The sequence below is a fragment of the Gobio gobio genome (assembly GCF_949357685.1).
Source record: "Gobio gobio genome assembly, chromosome: 15".
Taxonomy (NCBI): Eukaryota; Metazoa; Chordata; class Actinopteri; order Cypriniformes; family Gobionidae; genus Gobio; species Gobio gobio.
In genome coordinates, this window is record NC_137108.1 from 1,129,502 (window position 1) to 1,142,253 (window position 12,752).

General features: G+C 46.5%; 1 protein-coding gene across 1 annotated transcript in view; it reads left to right on the plus strand.

The window, feature by feature from the left end:
* The window catches only part of znf236 (zinc finger protein 236), a gene marked incomplete at its 5' end in the record, with an annotated part of 53,820 nt that extends 44,858 nt beyond the window's left edge, over positions 1 to 8,962 (plus strand). The window contains 3 exons of the mRNA XM_079837069.1: positions 900 to 1,029; positions 7,853 to 8,047; positions 8,400 to 8,962. Of these exons, the coding sequence (XP_079693195.1) occupies positions 900 to 1,029; positions 7,853 to 8,047; positions 8,400 to 8,593 (519 nt within the window). The 3' untranslated portion in view covers positions 8,594 to 8,962. The remainder of the gene's footprint in view (positions 1 to 899; positions 1,030 to 7,852; positions 8,048 to 8,399) is intronic.
* Positions 8,963 to 12,752: the final 3,790 nt, after the last annotated feature.

Here is a 12,752-nt window from a genome sequence, read left to right on the forward strand (position 1 = left end):
CCAGGACACAGTCGTGCTGGAAGAGTTGGAAGAACAGCACTGTCTAAATGAGCTGAAGCATTAAGAAATGTGTGGAAGCTGAAGTGTGTAACTCTCCATCTGGCCTCACACTCGTGAGTGGTTCCCTCTGTGACTTCACGTGATCTTCCGCTTCATGTCTGAGTTTCTGCTGCTCCTAAACGCTTTCCCATAATAACACTTACAGTTGACTGTGGAATATCTCCGGGTTAACATTCACAAACGGACTCACTGCATCCGATCACAGGAGCACGCTTGAGTTCACTCTGAGCTCTTCTCAACCACACACACTTACACACGCTTGTAGACGCAAGGCATGAACTCAATAATTAAGAGCTGTGTCCCAATACTTCTGTCCATATAGTGCATAACTTCACACTGGTTATTATGGTCACAGCATGATTTTCAAGTCATGTTATTCTTCTTTATCTCACCAGATGGCAGTATCTGCCCCAATACAACACACATTCTTTCATATGCAGAGAAGTGGCATAAACCAACAATTCACACATATTACTTATTCAAATTCAATACTCAAAACATATTTTCTACCCAAAACTGTAGATTATATAGAAATCATAGCAGCACAATGCGTGAATAAACGTATAACAGCTGCTAAACAATCACTTTTTCCCATGTAAAATATTAATGTTCATATCACAGCACAAATTGATTGACACTTCATGACCTAATGTTCCTCTAAATCATCCATTCATCTCATATTCCATTTATAGGTGCAGTACGTCAATGTTTCCTTTTGTTTCTTTGCAGACTGAGACTAAATGATTTTATTCGACAGCATGTCACAGATATGAAGTTTGCTATAAATGTCATTCTGATCCTCTAGGACTGTACTAAAGTGTGTTAAATGTGTCTTTCAGGAGCACGAGTACGTCCATAAGAAGGGACCCAAAGTCAGCGCTCAGAAACCCAAAGTCTTCAAATGCGGCAACTGTGACAAAGCCTTCGCCAAACCCAGTCAGTTAGAGAGACACAACCGCACACACACAGGTAAAGCCAGGCTCTGCTCGCTCTTCAGCATTTTACAGTAGGCCTGTCAATCAATTCAAAATCGTTATCAAGTGGCAGTGCCGATTATTTAAAATGATCACTATTTGCTGAAGTCATAGACCATTTTGTTGCAGTTTTGTAAGATATTGGGTCTCATTCACTAAGCATGCGTACACACAAAGTTGTGCATGAAATGTGTATACGAACGATTTTAAGAACAAACCACAATTCACCAAAGATTTTGTAATATTTTTTTTCTTCAAAAATTTTTCTAAAATTGGGCAGAAATCCCTTATATGGAGATGGGTTGGGCAGAAAGCCCCTATATGGAGATGGGTTGGGCAGAAATCCCTTATATGGAGATGGGTTGGGCAGAAAGCCCCTATATGGAGATGGGTTGGGCAGAAATCCCTTATATGGAGATGGGTTGGGCAGAAAGCCCTTATATGGAGATGGGTTGGGCAGAAAGCTCTTATATGGAGATGGGTTGGGCAGAAAGCCCTTATATGGAGATGGGTTGGGCAGAAAGCTCTTATATGGAGATGGGTTGGGCAGAAATCCCTTATATGGAGATGGGTTGGGCAGAAAGCCCTTATATGGAGATGGGTTGGGCAGAAAGCCCTTATATGGAGATGGGTTGGGCAGAAAGCTCTTATATGGAGATGGGTTGGGCAGAAAGCCCTTATATGGAGATGGGTTGGGCAGAAAGCCCTTATATGGAGATGGGTTGGGCAGAAAGCTCTTATATGGAGATGGGTTGGGCAGAAAGCCCTTATATGGAGATGGGTTGGGCAGAAAGCTCTTATATGGAGATGGGTTGGGCAGAAAGCCCTTATATGGAGATGGGTTGGGCAGAAAGCTCTTATATGGAGATGGGTTGGGCAGAAAGCCCTTATATGGAGATGGGTTGGGCTGAAAGCCCTTATATGGAGATGGGTTGGGCAGAAAGCTCTTATATGGAGATGGGTTGGGCGGAAAGCTCTTATATGGAGATGGGTTGGGCGGAAAGCTCTTATATGGAGATGGGTTGGGCAGAAAGCTCTTATATGGAGATGGGTTGGGCGGAAAGCTCTTATATGGAGATGGGTTGGGCAGAAAGCTCTTAAATGGAGATGGGTTGGGCAGAAAGCTCTTATATGGAGATGGGTTGGGCGGAAAGCCCTTATATGGAGATGGGTTGGACGGAAAGCTCTTATATGGAGATGGGTTGGGCAGAAAGCTCTTATATGGAGATGGGTTGGGCAGAAAGCCCTTATATGGAGATGGGTTGGACGGAAAGCTCTTATATGGAGATGGGTTGGGCAGAAAGCTCTTATATGGAGATGGGTTGGGCAGAAAGCTCTTATATGGAGATGGGTTGGGCAGAAAGCTCTTATATGGAGATGGGTTGGGCGGAAAGCCCTTATATGGAGATGGGTTGGGCAGAAAGCTCTTATATGGAGATGGGTTGGGCAGAAAGCTCTTATATGGAGATGGGTTGGACGGAAAGCTCTTATATGGAGATGGGTTGGGCGGAAAGCCCTTATATGGAGATGGGTTGGACGGAAAGCTCTTATATGGAGATGGGTTGGGCGGAAAGCCCTTATATGGAGATGGGTTGGGCAGAAAGCTCTTATATGGAGATGGGTTGGGCGGAAAGCCCTTATATGGAGATGGGTTGGACGGAAAGCTCTTATATGGAGATGGGTTGGGCAGAAAGCTCTTATATGGAGATGGGTTGGGCAGAAAGCTCTTATATGGAGATGGGTTGGACGGAAAGCTCTTATATGGAGATGGGTTGGGCAGAAAGCTCTTATATGGAGATGGGTTGGGCAGAAAGCCCTTATATGGAGATGGGTTGGGCAGAAAGCTCTTATATGGAGATGGGTTGGACGGAAAGCTCTTATATGGAGATGGGTTGGGCAGAAAGCTCTTATATGGAGATGGGTTGGGCAGAAAGCCCTTATATGGAGATGGGTTGGACGGAAAGCTCTTATATGGAGATGGGTTGGGCAGAAAGCTCTTATATGGAGATGGGTTGGGCAGAAAGCTCTTATATGGAGATGGGTTGGGCAGAAAGCTCTTATATGGAGATGGGTTGGGCGGAAAGCCCTTATATGGAGATGGGTTGGACGGAAAGCTCTTATATGGAGATGGGTTGGGCAGAAAGCTCTTATATGGAGATGGGTTGGGCAGAAAGCCCTTATATGGAGATGGGTTGGACGGAAAGCTCTTATATGGAGATGGGTTGGGCAGAAAGCTCTTATATGGAGATGGGTTGGGCAGAAAGCCCTTATATGGAGATGGGTTGGGCGGAAAGCTCTTATATGGAGATGGGTTGGGCAGAAAGCTCTTAAATGGAGATGGGTTGGGCGGAAAGCTCTTATATGGAGATGGGTTGGGCAGAAAGCTCTTATATGGAGATGGGTTGGGCAGAAAGCTCTTATATGGAGATGGGTTGGGCGGAAAGCCCTTATATGGAGATGGGTTGGACGGAAAGCTCTTATATGGAGATGGGTTGGGCAGAAAGCTCTTATATGGAGATGGGTTGGGCAGAAAGCCCTTATATGGAGATGGGTTGGACGGAAAGCTCTTATATGGAGATGGGTTGGGCAGAAAGCTCTTATATGGAGATGGGTTGGGCAGAAAGCTCTTATATGGAGATGGGTTGGGCAGAAAGCTCTTATATGGAGATGGGTTGGGCAGAAAGCTCTTATATGGAGATGGGTTGGGCAGAAAGCTCTTATATGGAGATGGGTTGGGCAGAAAGCTCTTATATGGAGATGGGTTGGGCAGAAAGCTCTTATATGGAGATGGGTTGGGCAGAAAGCTCTTATATGGAGATGGGTTGGGCAGAAAGCCCTTATATGGAGATGGGTTGGGCAGAAAGCTCTTATATGGAGATGGGTTGGGCAGAAAGCTCTTATATGGAGATGGGTTGGGCAGAAAGCTCTTATATGGAGATGGGTTGGGCAGAAAGCTCTTATATGGAGATGGGTTGGGCAGAAAGCTCTTATATGGAGATGGGTTGGGCGGAAAGCTCTTATATGGAGATGGGTTGGGCGGAAAGCCCTTATATGGAGATGGGTTGGACGGAAAGCTCTTATATGGAGATGGGTTGGGCAGAAAGCTCTTATATGGAGATGGGTTGGGCAGAAAGCTCTTATATGGAGATGGGTTGGGCAGAAAGCTCTTATATGGAGATGGGTTGGGCAGAAAGCTCTTATATGGAGATGGGTTGGACGGAAAGCTCTTATATGGAGATGGGTTGGGCAGAAAGCTCTTATATGGAGATGGGTTGGGCAGAAAGCTCTTATATGGAGATGGGTTGGGCGGAAAGCCCTTATATGGAGATGGGTTGGGCAGAAAGCTCTTATATGGAGATGGGTTGGACGGAAAGCTCTTATATGGAGATGGGTTGGACGGAAAGCTCTTATATGGAGATGGGTTGGGCAGAAAGCTCTTATATGGAGATGGGTTGGGCAGAAAGCTCTTATATGGAGATGGGTTGGGCTGAAAGCTCTTATATGGAGATGGGTTGGGCAGAAAGCTCTTATATGGAGATGGGTTGGGCAGAAAGCTCTTATATGGAGATGGGTTGGGCTGAAAGCTCTTATATGGAGATGGGTTGGGCAGAAAGCTCTTATATGGAGATGGGTTGGACGGAAAGCTCTTATATGGAGATGGGTTGGGCAGAAAGCTCTTATATGGAGATGGGTTGGACGGAAAGCTCTTATATGGAGATGGGTTGGGCGGAAAGCTCTTATATGGAGATGGGTTGGGCTGAAAGCTCTTATATGGAGATGGGTTGGGCAGAAAGCTCTTATATGGAGATGGGTTGGGCAGAAAGCTCTTATATGGAGATGGGTTGGGCTGAAAGCTCTTATATGGAGATGGGTTGGGCAGAAAGCTCTTATATGGAGATGGGTTGGGCAGAAAGCTCTTATATGGAGATGGGTTGGGCAGAAAGCTCTTATATGGAGATGGGTTGGGCAGAAAGCTCTTATATGGAGATGGGTTGGGCAGAAAGCTCTTATATGGAGATGGGTTGGACGGAAAGCTCTTATATGGAGATGGGTTGGGCAGAAAGCTCTTATATGGAGATGGGTTGGGCAGAAAGCTCTTATATGGAGATGGGTTGGGCAGAAAGCTCTTATATGGAGATGGGTTGGGCAGAAAGCTCTTATATGGAGATGGGTTGGGCAGAAAGCTCTTATATGGAGATGGGTTGGGCAGAAAGCTCTTATATGGAGATGGGTTGGACGGAAAGCTCTTATATGGAGATGGGTTGGGCAGAAAGCCCTTATATGGAGATGGGTTGGGCAGAAAGCCCTTATATGGAGATGGGTTGGGCAGAAAGCTCTTATATGGAGATGGGTTGGGCAGAAAGCCCTTATATGGAGATGGGTTGGGCAGAAAGCTCTTATATGGAGATGGGTTGGACGGAAAGCTCTTATATGGAGATGGGTTGGGCAGAAAGCTCTTATATGGAGATGGGTTGGGCGGAAAGCTCTTATATGGAGATGGGTTGGGCAGAAAGCCCTTATATGGAGATGGGTTGGGCAGAAAGCTCTTATATGGAGATGGGTTGGGCAGAAAGCTCTTATATGGAGATGGGTTGGGCAGAAAGCTCTTATATGGAGATGGGTTGGACGGAAAGCTCTTATATGGAGATGGGTTGGGCAGAAAGCTCTTATATGGAGATGGGTTGGGCGGAAAGCTCTTATATGGAGATGGGTTGGGCAGAAAGCCCTTATATGGAGATGGGTTGGGCAGAAAGCTCTTATATGGAGATGGGTTGGGCAGAAATCCCTTATATGGAGATGGGTTGGGCAGAAAGCCCTTATATGGAGATGGGTTGGGCGGAAAGCTCTTATATGGAGATGGGTTGGACGGAAAGCTCTTATATGGAGATGGGTTGGGCAGAAAGCTCTTATATGGAGATGGGTTGGGCAGAAATCCCTTATGTGGAGATGGGTTGGGCAGAAAGCTCTTATATGGAGATGGGTTGGGCAGAAAGCTCTTATATGGAGATGGGTTGGACGGAAAGCTCTTATATGGAGATGGGTTGGGCAGAAAGCTCTTATATGGAGATGGGTTGGGCGGAAAGCTCTTATATGGAGATGGGTTGGGCAGAAAGCCCTTATATGGAGATGGGTTGGGCAGAAAGCTCTTATATGGAGATGGGTTGGACGGAAAGCTCTTATATGGAGATGGGTTGGGCAGAAAGCTCTTATATGGAGATGGGTTGGGCAGAAAGCCCTTATATGGAGGTGGGTTGGGCAGAAAGCTCTTATATGGAGATGGGTTGGGCAGAAAGCTCTTATATGGAGATGGGTTGGGCAGAAAGCTCTTATATGGAGATGGGTTGGGCAGAAAGCTCTTATATGGAGATGGGTTGGGCTGAAAGCCCTTATATGGAGATGGGTTGGGCAGAAAGCTCTTATATGGAGATGGGTTGGACGGAAAGCCCTTATATGGAGATGGGTTGGGCAGAAAGCTCTTATATGGAGATGGGTTGGGCTGAAAGCCCTTATATGGAGATGGGTTGGGCAGAAAGCCCTTATATGGAGATGGGTTGGGCAGAAAGCCCTTATATGGAGATGGGTTGGGCCGAAAGCTCTTATATGGAGATGGGTTGGGCAGAAAGCTCTTATATGGAGATGGGTTGGGCGGAAAGCTCTTATATGGAGATGGGTTGGGCCGAAAGCCCTTATATGGAGATGGGTTGGGCAGAAAGCTCTTATATGGAGATGGGTTGGACGGAAAGCTCTTATATGGAGATGGGTTGGGCAGAAAGCTCTTATATGGAGATGGGTTGGGCAAAAAGCTCTTATATGGAGATGGGTTGGGCAGAAAGCCCTTATATGGAGATGGGTTGGGCAAAAAGCTCTTATATGGAGATGGGTTGGGCCGAAAGCTCTTATATGGAGATGGGTTGGGCAGAAAGCTCTTATATGGAGATGGGTTGGGCAAAAAGCTCTTATATGGAGATGGGTTGGGCAAAAAGCTCTTATATGGAGATGGGTTGGACGGAAAGCTCTTATATGGAGATGGGTTGGGCAGAAAGCTCTTATATGGAGATGGGTTGGGCAAAAAGCTCTTATATGGAGATGGGTTGGGCAGAAAGCTCTTATATGGAGATGGGTTGGGCAAAAAGCTCTTATATGGAGATGGGTTGGGCCGAAAGCTCTTATATGGAGATGGGTTGGGCAGAAAGCTCTTATATGGAGATGGGTTGGGCAAAAAGCTCTTATATGGAGATGGGTTGGGCAGAAAGCCCTTATATGGAGATGGGTTGGGCAGAAAGCTCTTATATGGAGATGGGTTGGACGGAAAGCTCTTATATGGAGATGGGTTGGGCAGAAAGCCCTTATATGGAGGTGGGTTGGGCAGAAAGCTCTTATATGGAGATGGGTTGGGCAGAAAGCTCTTATATGGAGATGGGTTGGGCAGAAAGCTCTTATATGGAGATGGGTTGGGCAGAAAGCTCTTATATGGAGATGGGTTGGGCTGAAAGCCCTTATATGGAGATGGGTTGGGCAGAAAGCTCTTATATGGAGATGGGTTGGACGGAAAGCCCTTATATGGAGATGGGTTGGGCAGAAAGCTCTTATATGGAGATGGGTTGGGCTGAAAGCCCTTATATGGAGATGGGTTGGGCTGAAAGCTCTTATATGGAGATGGGTTGGGCAGAAAGCTCTTATATGGAGATGGGTTGGGCAGAAAGCCCAAATACGTGCGTACAAATACAAAAGAATCCACTGAATTATGAGTGAATGAGACCCGTTGAGTGCTGTCGTGTTGTTGTGAAAGCTTGACTGACTCGTTTGCTTGTTTTCAGGCGAGCGGCCCTTCAAGTGCCCGCTGTGTGATAAAGCCTTCAACCAGAAGAGTGCCCTGCAGGTGCACAGGGTCAAACACACGGGAGAGAAGCCCTACAGGTGTGAGGTCTGCACCATCAGCTTCACCCAGAAGAGCAACATGAAGCTGCACATGAAGAGATCACATGGGTATCTGCCCAGCGGAAAACTGACCAGTACGTGTCTGCACTTCATCCGCTTCTTAAAGGGACAGTTCCCCCTTATCCTTTACTCACCCTCGTGTTGTTCCACACCTGTGAGATGATGCTTTGAAGAATGGACAGTTGACGGAAGACAGTGACTAAAATAAACACTATGGAGATCATTGGCTTCTGTCTGTTAGAGATCATACAGGTGTGGAACAACATGAGTTCGACATGGGTGAACTGTCCCTTTAAGATCATGAGAAACTGTTTCGGTGTGTGTGTACATCTGTGTTTGGAGTAACTACATTTTTCAATCAAGCATGTTTAATTATATTTAACAATGAATATCAACAACAGCAGACTCTTGTTTTGTCCCTGACAGCGAAGCCACAGGAAGTGGAGGTGGTGTTGGAGCACGACTCTGAGTCCGACTCTCAGCCGGCGGCGTCACAGGAGGCCAAACACCCTGAGGCCCCTGAGGCCCCTGAGGCCCCTGAGGCGGGGCTGGATCTGGAGGACGGGGTCCAGGGCTCTTCAGACGGCTGGCAGTGCCCCATCCCCACCGTCTTCCCATGAGCACCTGCTCTGTGCTCTTCCCGCCCGCGAGCCAACCATGTGATGATGTGAATGTACATGATTCTGGACACTTCCTGTCTTTCAGTCGAGGACTGGACTCACTGAAGTCATTTTTTACAGTTTTTTTAAATTATTATTTTACGTTAGAGCCATATTTGTCACTGCTAAAGTACAGACTGTAATTGTGTGTTTGAAAGGCTCCAGTTTTCCTTTGTATCCTCATCTGTGGTGAAGCTAAAGCCATCGGATACACACCAGAGTCCCACAATCCCTGAGGCTTCACACACGGCAGAGTAATGGAGTAATACAATTCTGGCTAACGTTTTTGTAATATGGAAAAATATTTAAGAATAAATTGAGGTTTTTCAGATGTTTTGTTTTTCTGCAACTGTTCTATGCTTTTAATCTGATTATATGAATTTATGGGTTTTATTTATGGATTAAGTGTGACAACATGAAGTAGTTTGACAACTATAATCCTGAAAACACTGAATACACACACACACACACACACACACACACACAACTTGAAGCATCAAATATATAAAAATCCACAGAATATGATCCAAATGTATGAGAATATCCAGTGTGTGTTTAGAGAGAGATCTGCATCATCTGGCACACAAACCAGCCAATGACCAACAACTAAAACCATATACACCAATCAGGCATAACATTATGTGAATAACACTGATGATCTGTTAGTGGGTGGGATATATTAGGCAGCAAGTGAACATTTTGTTCTCAGAGTTGATGTGTTAGAAGCAGGAAAAATGGGCAAGCGTAAGGATTTGAGCGAGTTTGACAAGGGCCAGATTGTGACGGCGAGACGACTGGGTCAGAGCATCTCCAGAACTGCAGCTCTTGTGGGTGTTCCCGGTCTGCAGTGGCCAGTCTCTATCAGAAGTGGAGAACCGGCCACAGGGTCATGGAGGACCAGTGGAGAACCGGCCACAGGGTCATGAAGGACCAGTGGAGAACCGGCCACAGGGTCATGAAGGACCAGTGGAGAACCGGCCACAGGGTCATGAAGGACCAGTGGAGAACCGGCCACAGGGTCATGGAGGACCAGTGGAGAACCGGCCACAGGGTCATGAAGGACCAGTGGAGAACCGGCCACAGGGTCATGAAGGACCAGTGGAGAACCGGCCACAGGGTCATGAAGGACCAGTGGAGAACCGGCCACAGGGTCATGAAGGACCAGTGGAGAACCGGCCACAGGGTCATGAAGGACCAGTGGAGAACCGGCCACTATGGGAAGAAGGCATGGCAGCGGAGGCAGTGATGCTTTGGGCAATGTTCTGCTGGGAAACCTTGGGTCCTCCATTTTGTGGATGTGACTTTAGCAGCGTTTCCACCTAAATTACCCGGAACAATTTGTACCAGGAACTTTTTTTAGAGGAACACCCCCCCCCCCCCCCCCAAAAAAAATTCCTAGTTCCTGAGGAAAGTTCCTGCAGTGGAAACACGGCTTTTGACACGTCCCACCTACCTAAGCATTGTTGAGCCCATGTCCAGCCGACGGGTCACAATATTAGGTCATAATGTTATACCTGATTGGTGTATCTAGAGCCGCGTTTCCACCGCAGGAACTTTCCCCAGGAACTTTGAGGTGGTACTCGGTGTATTTCGACCGCAGGGTCTAAATGAAGTTCTGGGTAAATATTTCCCCCTCCAAACGGCCCTGCTCCCGGGGTAGTACTTTTTCAAAGTTCGGGAACTTTCAGGGGTGGGACTTGGGCGCTCAACATGCTGATTGGTTGAGCTCACGCAGCGTTTTATGCGAGGTTCGTTTGTTCTGCGTTCAGTAAATATCAGTCTTGCTCTTTCTGTCTGATGGCGTGCGTTCGTCTCAGCAAACTCACGGTCAATGTCCGTAATAGCTGATAATAACATACGTTGTCTTATTTTAAATCTAGCTTTACAAGCTTTCAGAATATGCTTTAGTATCAGTGCTCGTCTCTTTTCCGCCGTTTTGTTAATGACCTCTTTATTAAAACAATACATAACTACCAAAAGCAGCGCTGCTTGCATCTCCTCCACTTGTTATTGTTGCAGACAGTATCGCTCAAAAATGATTACTGTCCGTCTCTGACTGGGAGGAGCAGCCGTGCGCAGTCCTAATTTGCCTAATCTTCTCGGTACTTTAGACCGCAGTGGAAACACAGACAGTAGCAGATCTGGGGGGGAAAGTTCCTGTAAAATAAGTTCCTGGTACAAATTGTTCCGGGTAATTTCGGTGGAAACGCGGCTTAACACTATTTTCACATGCATTGGTATTTATTGGTTTTGTTGTTTCATGCCCCCGCATGTCTGATGTTCTCCGCGAACATCGCTCTGGACTCGGGCGGCAGGGAGGAAGTAGCGCAGAACTAATAACGCGACTGACCTTACCCTGTATCAGTCTCTTCACGCTTCTTTCTCTACTAATGTCTCCACTGCTAAAACTACATACTAACAACAAAATCAACAATTCCTCTGACAATTCCCGTGCACTTTTCAAAACTTTCTCTTCGCTCCTTTGTACTCCTCCTCATCCTCATCCTCATCCTCCTCCTTCATCAACTCTTACAGCTGATGACTTTGCATCATTTTTCACAAACAAAACCTCCTCCATCAGCAGCCAATTCTCCACACCACAAACTGACACACACATCTCAACAGCCATCACACACACGCTCCCCTCCTTCTCTCTGAAGCAGATGTCTCCAAACTCATCCTATCCAATCATCCCACTACCTGTCCGCTTGATCCTATCCCCACCCACCTCCTTCAGGCCATTTCTTCTTCAGTTACTCCTGCACTCACTCAGATTGTCAACACCTCTCTTCACACCGGGACCTTCCCCACAGCATTTAAGCAGGCTCGGGTAACCCCACTGCTTAAGAAACCCTCTCTGAACCCAGCACTTTTAGAAAACTACAGACCGGTATCCCTTCTGCCTTTTATTGCAAAGACACTTGAGCGAGTTGTGTTTAACCAGCTGTCTACGTTTCTTGAACAGAATAACCTCCTGGACATCAACCAATCAGGCTTCAAAAGCGGCCACTCAACTGAGACTGCCCTGCTCTCGGTTACGGAGGCACTGAGGCAGGCAAGAGCGGCTTCCAGATCCACAGTACTTATCTTACTGGATTTGTCTGCTGCTTTTGACACAGTTAACCACCAGATCCTCCTGCCAACTCTCATGAAGATGGGCATCTCAGGAACTGCTCTCCAGTGGTTCGAGTCTTACCTCTCAGGTAGGTCCTTCAGGGTGTCATGGAGAGGTGAAGTGTCTAAGTCACATCATCTAGCCACTGGAGTTCCACAGGGCTCAGTGCTTGGGCCACTTCTCTTCTCCATCTACATGTCATCACTGGGATCGGTCATTCAGAAACATGGCTTTTCCTATCACTGCTATGCAGAGGACACTCAACTCTACTTCTCATTTCAACCAGATGATCCCACGGTTGGTGTTCGTATTGCTGCCTGCCTAACAGACATTTCAGCCTGGATGAAGGAGCATCACCTGCAACTCAACCTTGCATAGACAGAACTGCTTGTGGTCTCAGCCAAACCAGCACTTCATCACAACCTCATACCAGAGAGGCATGAAATCGCTCTCACAGATCTTTTCCTGGACCGCTCCCACCTGGTGGAATGACCTGCCTATCTCAATTCGAGCAGCAGATGGTGCTGCTAGGCAACATCTAAAGACACATCTTTTCCAGCAGCACCTGACCTATCAAGAATAGCACTTATCACTCTATTCATTTTCTATTTATGATTTTTTTTAAATAAATGAATAAAAAAAAGTCCTATGTGTTCTGTTCTCGATTAACTGAGACTTGTTACAGCACTTGCACACTGTTGCCCTTGTCTGTTCTAGTTGCTTCTATTGCACTCATTTGTAAGTCGCTTTGGATAAAAGCGTCTGCTAAATGACTAAATGTAAATGTGAATCAAACATCAACATGAGTGAAGGCTAGACGTGTTTCAGAGGGAGACTCTTGTGTTTTATATTGAGATCCTGAATATGTGTGTATGATCATCATCATCATCATCATTTCTGCAGTGATGCTGTATCTAAAGGTGACTGAATATGCAACAACACCCTTTAGAAATAAACTCAATCCACACATTCTTCCTGTATGAGCAGAAAACACGAGAACATGAG